The sequence below is a fragment of the Lithobates pipiens genome, unplaced genomic scaffold (genome assembly GCF_037356315.1).
Source record: "Lithobates pipiens isolate NorthernLeopardFrog02 unplaced genomic scaffold, aLitPip1_a1.2 Scaffold_3, whole genome shotgun sequence".
NCBI lineage: Eukaryota > Metazoa > Chordata > Amphibia > Anura > Ranidae > Lithobates > Lithobates pipiens.
The window spans coordinates 169,457,589-169,482,821 of record NW_027507790.1 but is presented as its reverse complement, the minus strand read 5'-3'; the positions used below and the strand labels follow the sequence as shown (position 1 = coordinate 169,482,821).

At 46.5% G+C, this 25,233-nt stretch overlaps 1 protein-coding gene across 1 annotated transcript; it reads right to left on the bottom strand.

Moving 5' to 3' along the window:
- Positions 1–446: 446 nt before the first annotated feature.
- On the bottom strand, positions 447–23,471 carry LOC143940767 (avidin-like). Its single transcript, XM_077462486.1, has 4 exons — positions 23,323–23,471; positions 22,935–23,133; positions 15,220–15,337; positions 447–671 (listed from the first exon to the last, which is right to left on the bottom strand). Exons 1-4 carry the CDS (start codon positions 23,389–23,391, stop codon positions 638–640), a joined length of 420 nt encoding a protein of 139 aa, XP_077318612.1. The 5' UTR covers positions 23,392–23,471; the 3' UTR covers positions 447–637.
- Positions 23,472–25,233: the final 1,762 nt, after the last annotated feature.

The window sequence follows — 25,233 nt, the reverse complement described above, 5'->3', positions numbered from 1 at the left end:
CCCCGCAAGGTAAAGGCATAATGTGCTAGTATGCATCGCATACTAGAACATTATGTTAAACTTACCTTAAAACTAAGTCCTTCTGCGTCGAGATCTCAGAGCTGCAGCAGGCTCCCAACTTCGCCCGTCTTGCTTCAGGGTTTGCAGATTCTGGTTCTGACTGGCGGGACCCGTGATGATGTCACTCCTGCACATGTGCGCGGGAGATATAGATTACGGCACAGGGCTCGGAAGGAACAGCACGGCTGGCCTTTCTTTCAGAGTGCATGCGCCAGTGACCTCACTGGCTGCATGTAATGTAAATATCTTCTAAACGGTGCATGTTCAGGAGATATTTATACTACCTATAGGTAAGCCTTATTATCAGCTTACCTATAGGTAAAAGTAATGTGTGGAACTTTAGTTCTACATTAATAGTATTTGAATGACAACAAATGAGACACTGGTTGTGTTACTGTTTATCATTTAATTATAATTACCATACAGATAATGTCTGCATTTGTATACGTGTATTTTCCTCCGTGCTGTCACTTTGTCTGGAAAAAAGATTTTCATTTCATTTCAATAATCATTTTGAAGTCAAAAGCAGTAAATGGTATGTTCATCTTCACCAACACTATTTGATCCAAGGCAGGCATTATGGTATCTGGTAAAAGACATTAAAGCCAACTCTAAAAGAGAATAAAGGAGAAAAAGTTTTGGTTACATACAGCTATTTACTATGCAACTAACACCAACATATTGTAGAGCCTATTTTAGAAGAATGGTGATGATGTACAAAGTGGTCAACTTTCCACTTTTCCTCAGTGTAAGATGAATGCCGATTGGTTGCTGTTTCAAAATATTGTCACTTGCTTACCAAGGATTACTGCACGTTCAGCTTCTCCTCATTAAATAAACTTTAAAAAAAGGGAAAAACTGAAGGATAAATACACCTCTGGTACCATGTTGCATGTTACACCTGTATTTAGGGTGTAATGTGTTACTATTAAGCAGCCCACCTTCACCCCCACCCGTGACAGTGGTGGGGGTTCCTCTGCCTGTAACCGCTGTCACTTTTAAAAATGCAACTGTGCAGGGCTCCATCCCCAAGGATCTGTCATTCATTCATCTATGAATGAGAAAAACTACAAGTCCCGCCTGTCTTTTTGGCAGATGCATTTGTAATTTCAACAAACTGCAAGTGTACTGATCAGCACGCGTGTAGTTCATGAATCTTTCCTCCAGCTTTGTGCCTGTATGGATATACGGATACAAAGCTGGAGGAAGACAGACTGTGAGTGTATTGCCCTGCAGGCTCCTGGGAAAAAATAAATAAATGCACTTTATTTTTTACCTGCAAAAACATGTGCATTTATGTGAACCTTTAAGCACACATCCACAAATTTGGTTTACCATGAATGGGACCAAAAGTTCAATGATTTTGATTGTTGCACTGCCTTTTTTTCTGTATTAAGCAACTCTGTTTATAAACCAGAAATCCCTGCAAAGCAAGGGGAAAATACTTCTCCTGCTGCCCATGCTACTAAACACTAGTCTGATGAAAATACATTGTCCCCTAAAGTCTCTGCAGAAACCATTGCTACCAGTAATATCTCTCTCCTGTGTCCTCCTCTGCACTTAGTAGTTATTTTTGAGGACAACAGGTCACTACTAGGGATGAGCCAAACACCCCCCCCCCCCCCTCCCCGATTCGGTTCGCACCAGAACCTGCTAACGGACCGAAAGTTTGCGCAAATTTTAGAACCCCGTTAATGTCTATGGAACTCGAACATTCAAAATCAAAAGTGCTAATTTTAAAGGCTAGTATGCAAGTTATTGTCCTAAAAAGGGTTTGGGGACCCGGGTCCTGCCCCAGGGGACATGTATCAATGCAAAATAGGTTTTTAAAACTGCAGTTTTTTCGGGAGCAGTGATTTTAATGATGCTTAAAGTGAACAAAAAAAAGTGAAATATTCCTTTAAATATCGTACCTGGGGGTGTCTATAGTATGCCTGTAAAGTGGCGTGTGTTTCCCGTGCTTAGAACAGTCCCTTCACAAAATTAAATTTTTAAAGGAATAAAAGTAATTTAAAACTGCTTGCGGCTTTAATGTAATGTCTGGTCCCTGCAATATGGATGAAAATGAGTGAGACGAACGGCATGAATACCCCCCCCCCCCCAGTCCATTACCAGGACCTTTCGGTCTTGTATGGATATTAAGGGGAACCCTGCACCCAAATTAAAAAAAGGAAAGGCGTAGGGCCCCCAGGCCCTATATACTCTGAACAGCAGTATACAGGCAGTGCAAACAAGACAGGGACTGTAGGTTTGTTGTTAAGTAGAATCTGTTTGTAATTTTGAACTGGTACATTTTTAATCACTCAAGGACCGCCGCATGTAAATCTACGTCGGCACAATGGCACTGACGGGCACACAAATCACCCCCTGATCACCCCCGATCGACCCCCCCCCCTCCCAGTCACAGTGTCACTGATTGCAGTGATCATTTATTTACTGATCACTGCATTTAGTGTCAGTTGTGACAGTAAAAAGTGTCAGGGCAGTTAGTGTTAGGTCCAGGGTAGCCCCCTGCCCCCCTAATAAAGGTTTAACCCCCTGATTGCCCCTAGAGATAACCCTTTCATCCCCTTTTGCCAGTGTCACTAAGCAATCGTTTTTCTGGTCGCTGCATTAGTGTCACTGGTGCCGCTAGGTAGCTAGTTATTTTTTTAGGTTCACCGCCAGGTTTTTATAGCATTAGGTACCCCCATATACTACCCAATAAAGTTTTTAACCCCCTGATTGCCCCTAGAGTTAACCCTTTCACCAGCGATCACCGTATAAGTGTCAATGGTGATGCTGGATAGCCAGTTAGTTATTTAGTTATTTAGGTTCCCCGTCAGGTTTTTATATAGCGTCCGGGACCCCCATATACTACCTAATAAAGGTTTTAACCCCCTGATTGCCCCTAGTTAACCCTTTCACCCTCTTTTGCCAGTGTCACTAAGCGATCGTTTTTCTGATCGCTGCATTAGTGTCACTGGTGCCGCTAGGTAGCTAGTTATTTTTATAGGTTCACCGCCAGGTTTTTATAGCATTAGGTACCCCCATATACTACCCAATAAAGTTTTTAACCCCCTGATTGCCCCTAGAGTTAACCCTTTCACCAGCGATCACTGTATAAGTGTCACTGGTGATGCTGGATAGCCAGTTAGTTATTTAGTTATTTAGGTTCCCCGTCAGGTTTTTATATAGCGTCTGTGACCCCCATATACTACCTAATAAAGGTTTTAACCCCCTGATTGCCCCCAGGTAACCCTTTCACCCCCTTTTGCCAATGTCACTAAGCAATCGTTTTTCTGATCGCTGCATTAGTGTCACTGGTGCTGCTAGGTAGCTAGTTATTTTTTATGTTCACCGCCAGGTTTTTATAGCGTTAGGTACCCCCATATACTACCTAATAAAGATTTTAACCCCCTGATTGCCCCTAGAGTTAACCCTTTCACCAGCGATCACAGTATAAGTGTCACTGTTGACGCTGGTTAGCCAGTTAGTTATTTAGGTTCCCCGTCAGGTTTTTATATAGCGTCAGGGACCCCCATATACTACCTAATGCATTTTTTAACCCCTGATTGCCCCTAGTTAACCCTTTCACCAGTGATCACTGTATAAGTGTTACGGGTGACATCAGGGCACCCACCATTTATTACCCAATAAAGTTTTAACCCCCTGATCACCCGGCGGGTGATATCAATTAGGTTTTAGGGTCAGGGTCTGCGTCGCCCCAGGCAGCGCTAGGTTAGTGCCAGTACCGCTAACACCCACGCGCAAAGCATACACCTCCCGTAGTGGTATAGAATCTGAAAAGATCAATATCTGATCTGATCAGATCTATACTAGCGTCCCCAGCAGTTTAGGGTTCCAAAAAAATGCATTGTTAGCGGGATCAGCCCAGATACCTGCTAGCACCTGCGTTTTGCCCCTCCACCCAGCCCACCCAAGTGCAGTATCGATCGATCACTGTCACTTACAAAACACTAAACACATAACTGCAGCGTTCGCAGAGTCAGGCCTGATCTGTGCGATCGCTAACAGTTTTTTGGTAGCGTTTTATATTTAAATCCTGAAGGCGGTGCTTGGTTTTTGGGGTTCTGTAAGTGGCTAGGCTCCCAAAAAGTCCCCCACATGTGGTATCCCCGTACTCAGGAGAAGCAGCAGAATTTATTTTGGGGTGTAATTTTACTTATGCCCATAGCATGTGTGAGCAATATATCATTTAGTGACAACTTTGTGCAAAAAAAAAGAAAAATTTGTAATATTCCTGCAACTTGTGGGAAAATATAAAATATTTCATGGACTCAACATGCCTCTCAGTAAATAGCTTGGGATGTCTACTTTCCAAAATGGGGTCATTTGGGGGGGTTGTGCTATTTTGGCATTTTATGGCCTTCGAAACTGTGATAGGTAGTGAGGAGTGAAATCAACAATTTGCACCCTTAGAAATCTTGAAGGCAGTGATTGGTTTTCGTGGTTCCGTATGCGGCTAGACTCCCAAAAAGTCCCACATATGTGGTATCCCCGTACTCAGGAGAAGCAGCAGAAAATATATAATTCCACATATGGGCTCAACATGCCACTCAGCAATTTTGTTGGGGTGTCTACTTTCCAAAATGGGGTCATTTGGGGGGGGGTTTGTACTGCCCTGCCATTTTAGCACCTCAAGAAATGAGATAGGCAGTCATAAATTAAAAGCTGTGTAAATTCCAGAAAATGTACTCTAGTTTGTAGACGCTATAACTTTTGCGCAAACCAATAAATATCCGCTTATTGACATTTTTTTTACTAAAGACATGTGGCTGAATACATTTTAGCCTAAATGTATGATTAAAATTTAGTTTATTCGATTTTTCTTATAATAAAAAGTAGAAAATATCTTTTTTTTTTTTAATTTTCAGTCTTTTTCCTTTTATATCGTAAAAAATAAAAATCGCAGAGGCAATCAAATACCATCAAAAGAAAGCTCTATTTGTGGGAAGAAAAGGACGTGAATTTTGTTTGGGTACAACATTGCATGACCGTGCAATTACCAGTTAAAACAGTGCAGTGCGAAATTGTAAAAAAGTGTAGCTCCAGCCCAAAAATCTATTTTTAAGATTTTTGGAAAACATAGGGAAGGGTTATCACCCCTGTACCATTTGTTTCGTTGTCTGTGCACTGCTTCAGAAGATTTCACCTCACTTTCTGTCCCAATGACAAATGTTTTTTGAAAGTTTGGGGGTTTTAGTGAAACAAGGATTGGTGATAAAGCATCAGTGGAGAGGAGACCCTTCCTAGGGGTAGATTTCATCTCACTTCCTGTTGTCTCCTTCCGTTTGCAAGTAGGAGTCGTTTGTAAGTTGGATGTTTGAAAGTAGGGGCCTGCCCTATATACTCTGCAGAAATGTGGGCCTTAGGTGTTGGTGTTGCCATAACACTGTAAGCCCTCACATTTACTCTTGGTGGGTGCTGGAACGCCCTGCTGAGAATTATTATATCAAGAATTGCAATTACATGCCATTGTTGAATAAGGGCTGAAAAATTGGGCCTTAGCCACTGGTGGCAGCACCCAAAACCAAAAATGTTCTTACAAGCTATCAGCATGATCATTGAGGAGGAAGAGGATAGTCACTCAGCATAACAGGATAGTCACTCAACATCCGCATAGGCAATCTTAAAGGGATCTGGCATTTAAAAAAAAAATATTCGGTTACATCAGCATCAGGTGTTTGGTAGCTGGTGGTGATCCAAGACTGATTCATTTTTATGAAGGTCAGTCGATCAACCGAGTTGGTGGTCAGGCGCACCCTGTGATCAGTTACAAAGCCTCCAGCAGCACTGAATGTGCGTTCCGAAAGAATGCTGGATGCAGGACAGGCCAATAGCTCAATTCCATACTGTGCAAACTCTGGCCAGTGATCCATCCTCAAGACCCAGTAACCCAGAGGATTTTCGGTGGGAAAGGTGTCCAAGTCTGATCTTGCCCCTAGGTATTCCTGCACCATGTAAATCAGATGCTGGTGATGGTTGCTGGAACAGATCATACCTTGGGGCTGTGGACTAAAAAATTGTCTGAATGCATCGGTCAGACGGCCACCTTCTCCAATGCTCCTTCTATGACTGACTGAAGCCTCAGCAACATGTTGTCCAGGACCAGGAATTTGTAACCTCCCAATCTCTGGGAACACATTGCATAGACCTTGCTGCAAGGCCTCCCGAAGATGTTTCATCCTCTGCTCCCTCTGCGACGGCAAGATAAGGTCCACAACCTTATCCTTGTAACGTGGATCAAGGAGGGTTTCCAGCAAGTAATGATCCCTCTCCTTGATCCGACAAATACGAGGATCCTTCCACAGGCTTTGCGGGATCAGGGAGGCCATGCAGCGTAGGCTAGCTGAAGCATTCGGTCCAGAGTCCTCTGGGTCACTGAGGACTTCATGATCCGCAGCCAACTCCTCCCAGTCACGTACAAGTCCATGGGTTTCTTGGGACTGTAAATAATCCCTTAAAGACTGCTGCTGATGCTGAGTGCTAGACTCCAAGTCCACGCTGACACAATTCTCCTCCTCTTCCTGTGTGATCAGCAGCCAGCAGGAACACTGTCTGGATAAAGGGGGCCTTGAGAGGTAAGGGAGCCACTGAGGAGCCACACATTCCACAAACTCACGGAAAGGGGGCAGAGTCTACTAACTGAAAAGGCAGCAGTTGAAGTTCTAGCAATTTAGCCAAGCTAGCATAACCACTGGGCATGTGGATGGCTGGGAGTGAACTTCTTTCAACGGTGCAGCAGCTGGGGCAGGGAAATTTGCCTGGTACAATCTGACATTGGTGTACCGATAGCAGATTGCCCGCAAGTACTTGGCTGTGACACACCTAATTCTACACCTTCATTCCTCTCAGTGCAGGTTTCAGAGAGGACTGAAGGTATAATGGAGTTGGAGATCCCAGCTGATGAGGAGCAAGAAGAGGCTCCGCTTTGTTCTTTGGTGTGGGTCTGTTAGGTACGCTTGCCAACAAACTGCATGGCAGGTCGACATATGTCTGGTCAAGCATATGGTGCCCACGCGGCTGATGTTTTGGCCATGCGAAATACGCTTGAGATATATGTTGCAAATAGCAGCAGTGCGATCTGATGCACTTGTCTCAAAAAAGGCCCACACCAAAGAACTTTTGGAATAACATGCAGAGACAGCAGCGACCTGCACATGCGGAGCAAACCTGGCAGTATGCTGCAGCTGGGGGAACATGACTGCCAGATTGCTGTCCTTCTTGGGCATCCCCTCTCTCTAGGCTCACGTTACTGCCTTCCTCTAGCTGAGTACCATCATCAGAGCCTTCAAAACGCTGGGCATCCTCCTGGAGCATGTACCCAACACTGTGGTGAGCCTGGGTGAGAGAGGATCAGGAGATGAGGACGGCTTGGTCATCCACTTTACCCAGTCTTCGGCATGTTGTGGCTCAACACGGCCAACTGCCGGAAAAAAGAACAAGCGCGTGGCCACGTGCTGATGAGGATGCACCATGTCCATGACCAGCACTGTTGCCTCTAGACACAGAGCCTGCTTGGCCTCTTTTATTGGCTCGTGACTGTCTGCCTCACCCTGGTGGCCTTCCAGACATACTAATGGCCTGCAGGGAGATGTAGCTGCATAAAGCTGGGATATATATATATATATATATATATATATATATATATATATATATATATATATATACATATATATACACTGATTATACTGCAGCTAGCAGAATCAACTGCGTGGCTGTAGTATTATTAGTATGAGAACATCAGCAATTGTCTTCAGTTAGCTTTAGTTGCACACTGTGCAGAGGACACAGTACACTAACTGAAAATACTGCAGCTCCCTGCCTGTGGTATTAGTATGAGAACACCAGCAATTGTATTCAGGTAAGCTTAAGGTGCACACTGTGCAAAGGACACTAAAACAAAATACTGCAGCTCCCTGCCTGTATTTGTATGAGAGCACCGGCAATTGTATTCAGGTAAGCTTTAGTTGCACACTGTGCAAAGGACACTAAAACACAATACTGCAGCTCCCTGCCTGTATTTGTATGAGAACACCGGAAATTGTATTCAGGCAAGCTGTAGGTGCACATTGTGCCAAGGACACTAAAACAAAATACTGCAGCTCCCTGCCTGTATTTGTATGAGAACACTGGCAGTTGTATTCAGGTAAGCTTTAGGTACACACTGTGCAAAGGACACTAAATCAAAATACTGCAGCTTTCTGCCTGTATTTGTATGAGAACACTGGCAATTGTATTCGGGTAAGCTTTAGGTGCACACTGTGCAAAGGACACAGTACAATAAGTAAAAATACTGCAGCTTCCTGCCTGTCAGTATATTATGAAGAGAATAACAGGAATGGATCTAGCTAGACTGAATACAGTGTATAAATATATATACAACACCTGAGATGTACATATATCCTCTACACACTGTAACTGAAGCTAACCAACTTGCCTGCCTACTCTATCTAACTCAAATTAAATGACACGGTCTCTCTCTCTCTCTCTCTCTCTCTGTCTTTAACCACCGCAGGCGGCCTTATATAGTGTGGGGAGTGTACTAAACCCCCTGAGACATAATTGGCCAAAGCCAGGGTGGACCTTTCCACCCTGGCTTTGGCAAATTATGGCTCTCCGTTTTTTCTGCGTTGTGATTGGTCAAAGCATGCGGGTCATAGTGCATGCTTGGCCAATCAGCAGCCAGCAATGCACTGCGATGCCGCAGTGAATTATGGGCCGTGACACGCCACTCGAATTTGGTGCAATACGGGCCATAGTGTTTGGAATTCGGCGAACGGTCGAACAGACAATGTTCGAGTCAAACATGGGTTTGACTCGAACTCTAAGCTCATCCCTAGTTACTACTGTGTCCTGTATTGGAACAGTGTTCATGGGCAGTTAAGAGGTATGTATCTATTCCTGCATTCTAAGTGCTATGTTGTACACTAAATTCCTGACCCCTGCACTGTTATCGCTAACCAAAGTATTCATTGACTCAATAAATGCTTATTGCTAAGTAGTACTATACATACTCTGGGCAATTGCACTCATTGAATCCTACATATGTTATGAATGTTACAGTCCTGATTTTTTTTTTGGTAGACCGAGGCACAGTCGCTCAGGCCAACTGATATTTTACCAGATCAGGCAATGGTCTCATGTCCTTGGAACCCACATATGAGGACTTTTGGAGGGAACAATCAATTGTTTAGCTCAGAAAATGTGCATTTATTTCCCAATCATAAGCATTAGGCCGCGTACACACGGGCGGACTGTTCGCCCAACCTTGTCCGCTGAACAGTGTTTGGGCGGACAGTCCGCTCGTGTGTGGGCTTTCAGCGGACAGTTTCAGCGGACAGTTGGACGGACAAAGTCTTTCGGAAATTCCGAAAAACTGTCCGCTGAAACTGTGTTTGAGCGAACAGTCCGCCCGTGTGTGGGCCTGTCCGCTGTACTTTCGAAATGAGCGGACTGTTCCCGCTCGGAAAGTCCGCCCATTTCGAGCGCGTGTACAGGTAGGCGGGGCCCGCGAAGGAGACGTCGCGGGCTCCGCCGCCTGGAATGGGCTTAAAGGGGAACCCCAACGCCGAAAAAAATCGGCGTGGGGGTTCCCCCCAAGTCCACACCAGACCCTTGTCCGAGCACGCTACCCGGCCGGCCAGGAAGGGGGGGCGAGCGAGCGCGCCCCCCCTCCTGAGCCGTACCAGGCCGCGTGCCCTCAACATGGGGGGTGCCTTGGGGAAGGGGGGGCCGCGCGGCCCCCCCACCCCAAAGCACCTTGTCCCCATGTTGATGAGGACAAGGGCCTCTTCCCGACAACCCTGGCCGTTGGTTGTCGGGGTCTGCGGGCGGGGGGCTTATCGGAATCCGGGAGCCCCCTTTAAGAAGGGGGCCCCGGATACCGGCCCCCCACCCTATGTGAATGAGTATGGGGTACAATGTACCCCTACCCATTCACCTGTGAAATAAAGTACAAAAAAAAACACAACACAGGGGAAAAAAATATTTTATTGCACAGCCGGGGGTCTTCCGTCTTCGGGGGTCTTCTCGCCGGACTCCTCCGCTATGTGTGTGTAGCTCTTTTGCTAGCGGAGGAGTCCGGCTTTCTTCCTCCCCGCCGCCGGCCTCTTCTCCCGACTTCGGGGGTCTTGTCCCCCTCTTCGGTTCTTCTGCCGGGCCACCGCGCCTGGTCCGGTGGCCCGGTCTTCTGTCGCCGTCTTCCGTTCTTCTGTCGCCGCCTTCGGTTCTTCTGCCGGGCCACCGCGCCTTCTTGTAGCTCTTTTACAGGCGGTGGCCCGGTCTTCTGTCGCCGCCGCCGCCTCCCGTTCTTGTTCTTCTTGTTGTTGTTGTTCTTCTTCTTCTCCTGGAGATGTTGACTCGACGAGCTCTCCGGCCGGAATGCCAGGGACACGCTCCGCTGCCACTTATATAGTGACAATGGGGCGGTGTCACATGGTATATGTCACATGGGTTGGTCACATGGGTTGATGTCACATGGGGACTATGACATCGTAAGGGGGCGGGGTCACCATGTGACCAACCCATGTGACATATACCATGTGACACCGCCCCATTGTCACTATATAAGTGACCGCACAGCGCGGCTCTGGCATTCCGGCCGGAGGGAGCGACGTGTCAACATCTCCTGGAGAAGAACAAGAAGAACAAGAAGAACACGAACGGAAGTCGGCGGCGACAGAAGACCGGGCCACCGCCTGTAAAAGAGCTACAAGAAGGCGCGGTGGCCCGGCAGAAGAACCGAAGGCGGCGACAGAAGAACGGAAGACGGCGACAGAAGACCGGGCCACCGGACCAGGCGCGGTGGCCCGGCAGAAGAACCGAAGAGGGGGACAAGACCCCCGAAGTCGGGAGAAGAGGCCGGCGGCGGGGAGGAAGAAAGCCGGACTCCTCCGCTAGCAAAAGAGCTACACACACATAGCGGAGGAGTCCGGCGAGAAGACCCCCGAAGACGGAAGACCCCCGGCTGTGCAATAAAATATTTTTTTCCCCTGTGTTGTGTTTTTTTTTGTACTTTATTTCACAGGTGAATGGGTAGGGGTACATTGTACCCCATACTCATTCACATAGGGTGGGGGGCCGGTATCCGGGGCCCCCTTCTTAAAGGGGGCTCCCGGATTCCGATAAGCCCCCCGCCCGCAGACCCCGACAACCAACGGCCAGGGTTGTCGGGAAGAGGCCCTTGTCCTCATCAACATGGGGACAAGGTGCTTTGGGGTGGGGGGGCCGCGCGGCCCCCCCTTCCCCAAGGCACCCCCCATGTTGAGGGCACGCGGCCTGGTACGGCTCAGGAGGGGGGGCGCGCTCGCTCGCCCCCCCTTCCTGGCCGGCCGGGTAGCGTGCTCGGACAAGGGTCTGGTGTGGACTTGGGGGGAACCCCCACGCCGATTTTTTTCGGCGTTGGGGTTCCCCTTTAAGCCCATTCCAGGCGGCGGAGCCCGCGACGTCTCCTTCGCGGGCCCCGCCTACCTGTACACGCGCTCGAAATGGGCGGATTTGCCTCCTCCTTACGTGGGCGAGTCCGTTCATTTCAAAAGTTGAGCGAACTGTTTGCCCAACCTTGTTCGTCAAACAGTCCGCTCGTGTGTGGGCAAGTCCGCTCATGCAAATTTTGAGCGGACTGTTTGCCCAAACTGTTTGACGAACAAGGTTGGGCGAACAGTCCGCGCGTGTGTACGCGGCCTTACTGATGGCTTCCAGTGCTGCTACCCTTCCACTCTCCTTAGAACAATTGATTTCTCCAGCCTTCAAAAGGTCAGTCACCAGTCATGGATAAACACACGGTCTATGTAATCTCAAGGACAATGTTTCAACAGTGAACCCCTCATCAGACAGGGAATCCAACTAAGAATTGCAAAACACACAGGGGGTGCAAATGCCTCCTGCATTACCCAAGGTTTAATAAAGGAAACCAAACAGCCAAATAAATACTCACAAAGAACAGATTTACGTGTTTTGGGGACACATCCCCTTCCCCAGAGCTCAGAGGAAGGGGATACATCCCTGAAACACGTCAGCCTGCCAACATCGCCAATTGCTCGTTCATTCATTGCCACATTGATTTACCATCAGAGAGTGTCATGAGCATTGCATCTCTTGTTTGAGAGTATTTATTTGACTGTTTGGTTTCCTTTAACCACTTAAGGACCGCCGCATGGCAGTGTACGTCGGCAGAATGGCACCGACAGGCACAGGCACGTACATGTACGTGCTTGCCTTTCAGCGGGTGGGGGGGCTGAAGCGGTCCGTTTCACTTCAGGAGCGATCCAGGATGAGGGGATGGCCGTTGGTTTCTGGCCATCCCCTCTCCTGGCGAATGAGAAGCTTCCCCTGCCTGTGTAGTGTAAACACAGGCAGGGAGGAAGTGATGTCATTCTCCTCGGGGCGGTCTTTTAGACCGGGCTGCGAGGAGAACACATAGTAAGTGTGCACCAACACTACACTGACATGTAGGTACACATAGGCACACAAATCTCCCCCCGATCACCCCCCGATCCGCCCCCCCCCCCAGTCACAGTGTCACTGATTGCAGTGATCATTTATTTACTGATCACTGCATTTAGTGTCAGTTGTGACAGTAAAAACTGTCAGGGCAGTTAGTGTTAGGTCCAGGGTAGCCCCCTACCACCCCCCCCCCCCCAGTGTTTTTCTGATCGCTGCATTAGTGTCACTGGTGCCGCTAGGTAGCTAGTTATTTTTTTAGGTTCACCGCCAGGTTTTTATAGCGCTAGGTACCCCCATATACTACCCAATAATGGTTTTAACCCCCTGATTGCCCCTAGTTAACCCTTTCACCCCCTTTTGCCAGTGTCACTAAGCAATCGTTTTTCAGATCGCTGCATTAGTGTTACTGGTGCCGCTAGGTAGCTAGTTATTTTTTTAGGTTCACCGCCAGGTTTTTATAGCGCTAGGTACCCCCATATACCACCCAATAACGGTTTTAACCCCCTGATTGCCCCTAGTTAACCCTTTCACCCCCTTTTGCCAGTGTCACTTAGCGATCGTTTTTCTGATCGCTGCATTAGTGTCACTGGTGCCGCTAGGTAGCTAGTTATATTTTTAGGTTCACCGCCAGGTTTTTATAGCGCTAGGTACCCCCATATACTACCCAATAATGGTTTTAACCCCCTGATTGCCCCTAGTTAACCCTTTCACCAGCGATCACCGTATAAGTGCCACTGGTGACGCTGGTTAGCAAGTTCGTTATTTAGGTTCCCCGTCAGGTTTTCATATAGCGTCAGGGACCCCCATATACTACCTAATAAATATTTTAACCCCCTGATTGCCCCTAGTTAACCCTTTCACCAGTGATCACCGTATAAGTGTTACGGGTGACTATGGTTAGTTAGTTTGCTTTTTATAGCATCAGGGCACCCGCCATTTATTACCCAATAAAGGTTTAACCCCCTGATCACCCGGCGGGTGATATCAATTAGGTTTTAGGGTCAGGGTCTGCGTCGACCCAGACAGCGCTAGGTTAGTGCCAGTACCGCTAACACCCATGCGCAAAGCATACACCTCCCGTAGTGGTATAGTATCTGAACAGATCAATATCTGATCTGATCAGATCTATACTAGCGTCCCCAGCAGTTTAGGGTTCCAAAAAAAACGCATTGTTAGCAGGATCAGCCCAGATACCTGCTAGCACCTGCGTTTTGCCCCTACGCCCAGCCCACCCAAGTGCAGTATCGATCGATCACTGTCACTTACAAAACACTAAACACATAACGCTAACAGTTTTTTTTGGTAGCGTTTTATATTTAAATCTTGAAGGCAGTGCTTGGTTTTCGGGGTCCCGTATGTGGCTAGGCTCCCAAAAAGTCCCCCACATGTGATATCCCCGTACTCGGGAGAAGCAGCAGAATTTATTTTGGGGTGTAATTTCACTTATGCCCATAGCATGTGTGAGCAATATATCATTAAGTGACAACTTTGTGCAAAAATTTTTTTAATATTCCTGCAACTTGTGGCAAAATATAAAATATTTCATGGACTCAACATGCCTCTCAGTAAATAGCTTGGTGTGTCTACTTTCCAAAATGGGGTCATTTGGGGGGGTTTTGTGCTATTTTGGCATTTTATGGCCTTCGAAACTGTGATAGGTAGTGAGGAGTGAAATCAAAAATGTGCACCCTTAGAAACCCTGAAGGCAGTGATTGGTTTTCGGGGTGCCGTACGCGGCAATCAAATACCATCAAAAGAAAGCTCTATTTGTGGGAAGAAAAGGACGCAAATTTCGTTTGGGTACAACATTGCATGACCGGGCAATTACCAGTTAAAGCAGTGCAGTGCAAAATTGTAAAAAGACCTCTGGTCCTTAGGCTGACAATTGGTCCGGGGCTGAAGTGGTTAATAAACCTTGGCCAATGCACTAGGCATTTGTGCCCCCTGTATGTTCTTTTGCACCTCCACTCTCTTTCCCTATGCGTTTAACATAGCAACAAACATGAAGCTCAGCTGAGTCAAGCTGTCACATTTGTGTGCCAAGAGCAGTGCTTGAGGGAGGTCAGATCATATATGATGTCTATGGGCCCTTTCCCTGTTCATGAGTCTATATGTTGAATTTTCCTGATATATAGCTTTTTCTCACCTAAATTTCAGCTGGCATTATGGGTGTCTGCAGAGAATATACAGTACATGTGTGTGTTACAAACATGAATGTCTGGGTAGTTATCAGCCAGTTTAGACATATCTTTAGGCAGCCCATACATTGTGCATTTTTTGGATCAATCAGCAGGTTGGTATTATATCACTATACCACTATTGCCAGCTATAGCCAGCGGCACTGATCTTTCGAGAAAACCCGATATGTTGGTTGTACAAAAGTCGGCGGCAAACAGAATGAGTGAAAAGCGCTCTATGAATGGAGAAAGTGGACCTTTCATTTTATGTGCCTGTGCTCCATTCATAGAGTGATTTTCATTCCTGAAAGCTATAGTACAGCTTCTATGAATGGACGAGAGCTGCGGAAAGGGCATGCATAGATGTCTCTTGTGTTGATTTTTCCCTTTAAAAAATCAGCTTCAGTTCTACATAAACTAAGGCTTTTATGCAACACTGATTGTTGTTGACATCCAAGATCTCCTCTCAAACAGTTGATCAAAGGTAAAGATTCGATACAAATGAAAATCCAGTAGTTGTTGTATACAGTACCTTGTTTGCATCCAGTTATGTTGAGCATCTGAGCTCTCTTCTCTAAGTAACCAGGTAGTTTGTAGAACCTGTCCTGTTTCATTTCTGAAACATTGGCCAGTGAATACTGTGATAACATCTGTAAAAAAAAGCCATCTGGTTAATATCAGCGGCCTACACATTATCATATGCCCTGGTAGGGCCCTATTATTATCATTCCTTATTTTCTTTTTATCTATTAGGAGTTATTATCAGAAGTCTATGAATTATTCTATGACCTTGTAGGGGTTAATACCAGTGATCTATAAATTACTTTGTAACCTTATTCTAGCAAGAGACATGAATTTAAAAAAAAAATGCCTGTGTAGGAAAAAAGGAAATATAAAAAAACAGAAGTTGGTTCAGCTGAACTGGATGTATAGTCACGTATTTATTTATTTTGTATTGTTTTTTTTTTTTTATACCCACATGACAGCAAATATGTGTATCTTGTTTTGATAGTTATAATTATTTACAGAGGCCTCAAATTGCCAGTTTGGCCAAAACATTCTGGTTTTGAGTGGAGCCATTTGATTGCCACACTAATTTCTTATATCCTTCAGGGACCCAAATTATTGACTTTGCCCACCTGTTATGGCCAAAAAAGTCTGACCCTTGGTCGGGCCCAGACTGGGACAAAAAATAGGCCAGGGCATTTTAGACTGAGCAGCCCATGACATGTTAACCGGCCCCTTCCCCACTCTCCAGTCTGATGGGAGAGGGGAGGGGGAACCTGGCAGAGCTGTGGGGGGGGGGGGGGCTGGGTAAGAGCATGGGGGAGGCCAGAGAGCACAGGGAGAAAGTCAGAGGGCATGGGGTGAATCGGAGAGCAACAGGGGGCTCCGAGAGCACAAGAGGGGAGGTGGACAGCACAGGGGGGACAGGTGGAGAACATCGGGAAGCAGAGAACACGGGGTAGGGTGGAGAGCCCTAAAGGTGGGGGCAGGCAAGGGCACGGAGGCCAGAGAGCACAGTGGAGGGAGGTGGAAGAGGCGGAGAGCACAGGGGAAAAAGCAGAGAGCATGCGATAGGGCAGAGAACAATGGGGGGGGGGGGGGGGCTGGAGAGTACTAGGAAGGCAGAGAGCACAGGGGAGAGGCGCAGGACATGGGGGGAAGCAGATAACACAAGGTGGGGCAGAGAGAACAGGGAGGAGCCAGAGAGCAGAGGAGAAGGGCTGGAGAGCACAGGGGCTGGAGAGCATAGAGAGATGTCAGAGAGCACTGGAGGGTTGAAAAGCACTTGGGGGCCAGACAGCACAAGCTGGGAGGCGGAAAGCACAGGCTGGGAAAACGCGAACACAGGGGGGAGGAGGAGAAGAGCACTGTGGGTATCAGAGAGCACTGGGGGTGGGGCAGAGAGCTCTGGGGGAGCTGGAGAGCACAGGGGGATGTTGAAGAGCATGGGGGAGGGGGGGCTGGAGAGCACAGGAGTTGAGCAGGAGAGCATGGGGGGGCTGGAGAGTACAGGCGGATGACAGAGAGCACGGGGGGCCGAGGGCACAGGGGGATGTTGGAAAGCACTGGAGGGGGTTGAGAGCACATGGGGGGGGGTCCGAGAGTACTGGGGGGTGGCAGAAGGAAGCTGGATAGGAGAAGCGGCTGCATATATAAACACCTGATGTTTCCATTAGCTGTCGGGTGCTGCTGCCGCCATTGCTGGTAAGGAACCCGGCAGTGTAGCCTTTCGGCTTCACGGTCGGGTCTGGAGGGGGGGAAGGAATCAGATAAGCGGAAGTTCCACTTTTGGGTGGAACTCCGCTTTAAGTACACTTTACATTGCTTAATTTTTTTTACATAAAAAGTGTTAAGTAACATGCAGAGATTATCACCTAATTTCAGATTATCAGAACAGAAAATATCCCATCTTGCTGTAAAGACTGGGAAATTTTCACCTAAACTCCTGACAAGGTTATTAACTTTTTTAACTTTCTAACATTTTTGTTTAGAGTTTATTTAACATCAAAAGAGATTTTTAGGAACTGTTCTAACCCTGTGTTTAGTAGAGACATTAGGGATGAGCCGAACACTCCCCTGTTCAGTTTGCAGCAGAACATGCGAACAGGCAAAAAATTAGTTTGAACGCGCAAACACCGTTAAAGTCTATGGGACATGGACATGAAATATCAAAGGTGCTAATTTTAAAGGCTTATATGCAAGTTATTGTCTTAAAAAGTGTTTGGGGACCTGGGTCCTGCCCCAGGGGACATGTATCAATGCAAAAAAAAAAGTTTTAAAAATTGTGTTTTTTTCGGGAGCAGTGATTTTAATAATGCTTAAAGTGAAACAATAAAAGTGTAATATTCCTTTAAATTTCGTACCTGGGGGTGTCTATAGTAAGCCTGTAAAGTGGCGCATGTTTCCCGTGTTTAGAACAGTCAGAGAGCAAAATTACATTTCTAAAGGAAAAAAAGTCATTTAAAAGTACTCGCTGCTATAATGAATTGTTGGTCCCGACAATACACATAAAAGTTCATTGATAAAAATGGCATTTGATTCCCCCACAGGGGAACCCCGAAACCAAAAAGAAAAAAATTGGCGTGGGGTCCCCCCAAAAATCCATAACAGACCCTTATCCAAGCATGCAACCTGGCAGGCCGCAGGAAAAGAGGGGGGCAAGAGAGTGCCCCCCTCCTGAACCGTAACAGACCACATGCCCTCAACATTGGGAGGGTGCTTTGGGGTAGCCCCCCCAAAGCACCTTGTCCCCATATTGATGGTGAGAAGGGCATCATCCCCACAACCCTAGCCTGGTGGTTGTGGGGGTCTGCGGGCGGGGTATCTGGAAGCCCCCTTTAACAAGGGGACCCCAAGATCCCACCCCCCATGTGAAATGTTAACAGGGTACAAATGTACCCCTACGATTTCACAAAAAAATTGTGAAAATGGTAAAAAAAAAGACAATACGCGCCTTGGGACAAGTCCTTTATTAAAAAAAGTCAAATGTACGCATGGGGACATCCCCATGGCTTTCCTGTAGCGTCAGAGGGGGCGAGCCACCCGATCCGCCCCCTCTAAAGCACATGGACATCCCTATGGCTTTCCCGTAGTGTCAGAGAGGGCGGGTCACTTGGTTACATAACCGAGTGACCCCGCCCCCTCTGACACTACGGGAAAGCCATAGGGATGTCCCCGTGCGTCAGAGGGGGCGGGGTCACCCGGAGATGTCATCCTGTGGCCCCATCCTCAGTTAGAAAAGAACTGTCACCTGAGAGGCCAGCCATTACGGCGGGTGCATCCCTGTCATGGGAGAGATGCCTAACACAGGCATCCAGCACAGAGTAAACAGATCTATGGGCTGCACTAAAGGAATCAGGCACAAAGGTAAGTGAAAATGTATATATTTATTAAAGATAAAGACACACGTGCAAAACCAACCACAGCAAACCATGAACAAGCAAGAAATGCAATTAATACACAGCAACCCCAAACCCCTAATCTAACTAACTAACTATATACAGTGCCTTGCGAAAGTATTCGGCCCCCTTGAACTTTTCAACCTTTTGCCACATTTCAGGCTTCAAACATAAAGATATAAAATTTTTATTTTTTGTGAAGAATCACCAACAAGTGGGACACAATTGTGAAGTTGAACGAAATCTATTGGATTTTTGAAACTTTTTTAACTAATAAAAAAATGAAAAGTGGGGCGTGCAAAATTATTCGGCCCCCTTGCGTTAATACTTTGTAGAGCCACCTTTTGCTGCGATTACAGCTGCAAGTCGCTTGGGGTATGTCTCTGTCAGTTTTGCACATCGAGAGACTGAAATTCTTGCCCATTCTTCCTTGCAAAACAGCTCAAGCTCAGTGAGGTTGGATGGAGAGCGTTTGTGAACAGCAGTTTTCAGCTCTTTCCACAGATTCTCGATTGGATTCAGGTCTGGACTTTGACTTGACCATTCTAACACCTGGATACGTTTATTTTTGAACCATTCCTTTGTAGATTTTGCTGTTGTTTGGGATCATTGTCTTGTTGGCAGATAAATCTCCGTCCCAGTTTCAGGTCTTTTGCAGACTACAACAGGTTTTCATCCAGAATGGTCCTGTATTTGGCTGCATCCACCTGCCCCTCAATTTTAACCATCTTCCCTGTCCCTGCTAAAGAAAAGCAGGCCCAAACCATGATGCTGCCACCACCATGTTTGACAGTGGGGATGGTGTGTTGAGGGTGATGAGCTGTGTTGCTTTTACGCCAAACATATCGTTTTGCATTGTGGGCAAAAAGTTCGATTTTGGTTTCATCTGACCAGAGCAACTTCTTCCACATGTTTGGTGTGTCCCCCAGGTGGCTTGTGGCAAACTTTAGACGAGACTTTTTATGGATATCTTTGAGAAATGGCTTTCTTCTTGCCACTCTTCCATAAAGGCCAGATTTGTGCAGTGTACGACTGATTGTTGTCCTATGGACAGACTCTCCCACCTCAGCTGTAGTTCTCTGCAGTTCATCCAGAGTGATCATGGGCCTCTTGGCTGAATCTCTGATCAGTCTTCTCCTTGTCTGAGCTGAAAGTTTAGAGGGACGGCCAGGTCTTGGTAGATTTGCAGTGGTGTGATACTCCTTACATTTCAAAATGATCGCTTGCACAGTGCTCCTTGGGATGTTTAAAGCTTGGGAAATCTTTTTGTATCCAAATCCGGCTTTAAACTTCTCCACAACAGTATTACGGACCTGCCTGGTGTGTTCCTTGGTCTTCATGATGCTCTCTTTCAACAGAACCCTGAGACTATCACAAAGCAGGTGTATTTATACAGAGACTTGATTACACACAGGTGGATTCTATTTATCACCATCAGTCATTTAGGACAACATTGGATCATTCAGAGATCCTCGCTGAACTTCTGGAGTGAGTTTGCTGCACTGAAAGTAAAGGGGCCGAATAATTTTGCACGCACCACTTTTCAGTTTTTAATTTGCTAAAAAAGTTTAAAATATCCAATAGATTTCGTTCCACTTCACAATTGTGTCCCACTTTTGGTGATTCTTCACAAAAAATTAAAATTTTATATCTTTATGTTTGAAGCCTGAAATGTGGCAAAAAGTTGAAAAGTTCAAGGGGGCCGAATACTTTCGCAAGGCACTGTACATATACAAGGAAAGGAACACATATACAACAACAAGACAGGGACGAAAGATAAGGGGAATAGGAGGCCAGAGAGAGGAAGCAGAAGCAAGGGGGAGCCAGAAGCAGGAATCAGGGGACAAGTCACAGGAACAGGTTACAGGAAACAGAGTCCAGGACAGGACAGGAAGCGGATCAGGAACTGGTTTGAGGCAACGGATCAGATCAGGCAGGGACAAGGCTTGCAGGGAGGAATTCTGAAGCCCTGAGCCTCAGTGAAGGGGCGGGCTTATATTCTCCCAGCAGTTCCACATCAGGTGCAGCTTGATCATTAGAACGTCCATCTGCTGGGAGACACCCGCTGGTGGCCACCAGAACTGCACCCTTTGATGCTGAAAGAAAAAGTGACACCAGCAGGTGATCCAAGCAATAACACTGATCCTGACAATCCCACAAGACTTCGTGGGATAGTTTTTTTTTTTTTAAAAGGACTTGTCCCAAGGCGTGTATTGTATTTTTTTTTTTACCATTTTCACACATTTTTTGTGAAATGGTAGGGGTACATTTGTACCCTGTGACCATTTCACACGGGGGGCAGGGGGGCGGGATCAGGTGGCTTCCAGATTCAGATAAACCCCTGCCCGTAGACCCCCACAGCCACTGGGCAAGTTTTGTGGGGATGAGCCCCTTCTCCCCATCAACATGGAGACAAGGTGCTTTGGGGGGCTACCCCAGAGCACCCTCCCAATTTGAGGGCATGGGGCCAGGAACAATTCAGGAGGGGGGGTGCTCTCTCATCCCCCTTCTATTCCAGTGGCCTGCCAGGTTGCGTGCTTGGATAAGGGTCTGGTGTGGATTTTTGGGGGGACCCCACGCCATTTTTTTATTTTGGCATGGGGTTCCCCTTAAAATTCATACCAGACCTGAAGGGTCTGGTATGGATTTTGAGGGGGACCCCCACATCATTTTTTTTTACATTTTGGAGCGGGGTTCCCCTTAATATCCATACCAGACCTGAAGGGCCTGGTATGGAATTTGGGGGGATCCCCACGCATTTTTTTTATTTTGGTTTGGGGTTCCCCTGTGGGGGAATCCCACACCATTTTTATCAATGAACTTTTATGTGTATTGTCGGGACCGACAATTCATTATAACCACAAGTACTTTTGAATTACATTTTTTCCTTTTAGAAATGTCATTTTGCTCTCAAGCTGTTCTATACATGGGAAACATGCGCCACTTTACAGGCATATTATAGACAACCCCCAGGTACGAATTTTAAAGGAATATTACACTTTTATTGTTTCACTTTAAGCATTATTAAAATCACTGCTCCAGAAAAAAAGGCTGTTTTAAAAACGATTTTTTGCATTGATACATGTCCCCTGGGGCAGGACCCAGGTCTCCAAACACTTTTCATGACAATACCATGCATATTAACCTTTAAAATTATCACTTTTGATTTCTCCAATAGACTTTTAAAGGGTGTTCCGCGGCTTTCAAATTTGCCGCGAACACCCCAAATTGTTCGCTATTCGGCGAACACCCGATGTTCGAGTTAAATTTACATTCAACTCGAACATCGGGCTCATCCCTAAGAGACATATTTGATCTCTAATGTAGCCTAAACTTGTAAGCTAAAATTATGAAGTTACATTTAATTTACTTATATAGGCTGCACAATGTTCAAGTTAAAGCCTAAGTTTAGGAAAAATATGTTTTAAAAAATCCGCACAAGGGACATTTCTTACATTTTTACGTGTTTCCTGTGCTGGTGCCTGTTGTAATAATGGAAATCCAAAATCCTCTACTGTCTTCCCATACCCAGCAGCCATAATCTTCCAGTGCTGCACGGGTTTACACCACCACCAGACCCGTGACAGGCACTCATCAAGAGTGCAGACTATGCCCACCCTTTCCACCCCCCTTCTCCATTCATAGAAGGTGTACTATATCTTCCATGAAAATCGCTCTATGAACGGAGGAGGTGGACTTTTCATTCATCAGCCTGTCCTCCATTCTTTGAATGCTTTTCATTCATGGAAGGTGTAATAGGGCTTCTATGAATGGGGGGTAGAAAGGGCAGGCACAGTTGGCAGTCTTAATTAACCCCTCTAGCACCAGAAGATATCCACTGTGGGGTATGACAAAGGTACAAAAGGATTTAAGATTTCCACTATTACAGCCGGCACCAGCACAAGGGACACTTTACACTTTAGATTAAATGTAAGTAACATCCCTTGTGCTGACTTTTTTTTTAATTTTTACTTTTTTTTAAACTTATACTTTAGGAGGGGCTAGTTCACACCACATGCATTCCAGTGCTTTTTTTCTGCATCCAAAATGGCCTTCATGATTTTTAACTGCATCGTTCACACCATTGCTTGCAGTTCCAGTACATTCCGGTTCCAGAAAAAAAAGCACCAAGAAAAACAAATCATCTGGACTCTATCTGGAAATGCATCAAAAATGCAACAACAACGCACTGGAATAGTTTTGAAATAATTTTGTGGCATGAACTGGCAATAACACCGATAAAGTTAAAAAAAGATGTTGCTTTAGTAAATTATTAACATTACAGTATATAGTCTCCATAATTTAAGCTAACAATGATAAAGTAGGAGAAGAAGTACGTTACTTGTAAACTGCCACATGACGGTAAATCCAAATGTTGGGAGGACTGATGACTGTTGATATCCAACCAGAGGTGATTCCAGAATGGTTTTATTAGTGGTAGATACAGCTGTTCGGTATTTCCCTACTATAAGCCCATTCTTGTCAACATATACAGTCATATTGGAGCCAAGGTCATTTTGCCATTGACCAGTCAGGTCACACTGTGCAAGACATAGAATAAAAAAAGAGAAAATACAGTAATTATCATACTATATACTAATGTAATACATTTTTGCTGGAAAAATACCAGTGTTGAACAGCAACCAATTATATTTAACTGGACAAAAAAATGTTTATTTTGATTATAATAGAACTTTGATACCTAAATCCATTCCCATGCTGTGCCTTACCTTTGCATTAATACAGAGACTTATGCTTAGCAGACCCAGTGCTAAAGCTAAATACATTTTCATCCTCATGGTGCCCCTTGTGCAGTCCAGTGCTGAGAGCTTAAGCTGTGTGTTCTGTCTAATATATAGTGACTTTGGGTGTGACTTTGTAACATTGTAGAAGTAGAGTGATAAAACTATTTCAAAATAGACAGCATTTCTAAGAAAAGTTACAAGAATCAGTTACTTCTAAAATTGGAAGTCTACTTACAGTTTGCTCAGTTTCCATATCACTGGAATTGTTCAGCTTCAATCAAACATTTGTGCTGAGTGAATAGCTGGTCCTCCTTTTACATAATTGTGGTAGATCCTGGACACAGGTGTCAAACACAAGGCCCATGGGCCGAATCCGGCCCACCAGGCCATTTCATGTGGCCCTCGCACCTCTTCTGCAGCTGCAGGAGAGCTCCAGCCCTCCTCTGGTCCTCCTACAGACCCCTACTTTCTGCTTTTGAGCAATGCATCCAGCTTCTTCCCAGCAGCAGCATAAGGAAAGGGGGTGCACTGTGATGTTAGGGGGAGTAGGAGACTCAACTTCTGATGGTGGGGTGGCTCTTGACATCTAATGTAAGGGGAGGGGATGCGCTGTACATCTAATCTTACAGATACAATTTGTCCTTTTGAGGACAATCATAATGTTAATGTGGCCCACGATGAAATTGAGTTTGACACCCCTGATCTAGGAGATTGAACAAAGATTGCATGCTCAAATATTTTCAGCCATTTTTTCTGGATCTAATCAGAGTCCCTATTATGCATACACTCCTTTTTAAATCCAAGTTGCTAGATCTATTTTTTTTATTTGAGGCTATTTTATAGTCTAACATGTATTTTGGGCAGAAAAGTAATCCAGTTTAACAACCAGTTCTCAGTGATAATTCAGAAAGCAAATAGGATGATACTTTATATAGCAAGCATCACTACATGGTGGACCGCGCAATCCAGAGAAGCCCGGAGCAAAAGAAAAAAAAATAGCGAAGTGCTGGCATGACAGCGGAAACAGGGGACAGACAGGAAAATGAGAGGGATCATCTGATTGGGGGAGCCTGGGGGAGGAGGGGACACAGGTAGTAAAAAGGAGTTGGTCCTTCCCCAACATTCAGTGTAGCGTGCAGGAACAATCTTACAAACTGGTACAGGCATGTCGGAGGTGGAACGACTTTTGGCCCAGCTGCAGGCAGAGGCAGAGTCAAGGGGAGCAGAGTGGCTCAGGAGCAGCTTTCCACGGTACTGGGCAATCAGGCCTCTGGAACGGGTACAGGGGGTGGGAGTCCACCCCAGTTCGGAGGTCTCAGCCTCCAGAGCGCTTCTCCCCGAACTCCTCCCCTAGAGCTTAGTGTCACACCGGGAGTCCTGTTCGGGCCTCTTCAGGACCACATGCGAAGCGTTCCGCTGTGCCCACGGGAGGTGGTACTGGGTTGGAATCCCCCTCACAAACAGAGTTCAGCGGGCGGGTCCTCCAGGAGCACCGAAGTCTCTCCACGGCCCACCCCGCGGCTGAAGGACCACCCGGGCGCCGACCCTGGCAATGAGTCAGTGGGGCAGAGCCTCGGTGGAGGAATCAATCCGTTGAGAGCAGCACTGCGGGGGGATGCATGAGGGAAGAGTGCAGAGAGCTCCTAGGGCCCGGGCAAAGCGGCGAGGAAATCAGTGGGCAGATTCAGTGAGAGGAGGCGGGGCCAGCAGCTGCACTGATCCTCAGCATCCAGGGACACGTCCTCTGGAGAGGTGTCGGAGAGAGGGGAAGAGGTGACATTGGAAAGGTCTGAGGGTGAGCTGTCCAAGTCGGAAGAGGAGGAGCCTCAGGGACAATCTGCGGAGAAGGAGGCAGGACCTTTAGCTGGTGGAATCCTTCCTAGGCAGCCCCATAAG

What these genes read in the sequence shown, in the direction of transcription:
- LOC143940767 (XM_077462486.1), bottom strand. Translation starts at nt 23,391, where the DNA reads ATGAGGATGAAAATGTATTTAGCTTTAGCACTGGGTCTGCTAAGCATA. An exon ending in GTCTCTGTATTAATGCAAAG is followed by an intron (nt 23,134 to 23,322) that starts GTAAGGCACAGC and finishes TGTCTTGCACAG; the next exon opens with TGTGACCTGACTGGTCAATG. An exon ending in CATAACTGGATGCAAACAAG is followed by an intron (nt 672 to 15,219) that starts GTACTGTATACA and finishes ATTCTCTTTTAG; the next exon opens with AGTTGGCTTTAATGTCTTTT.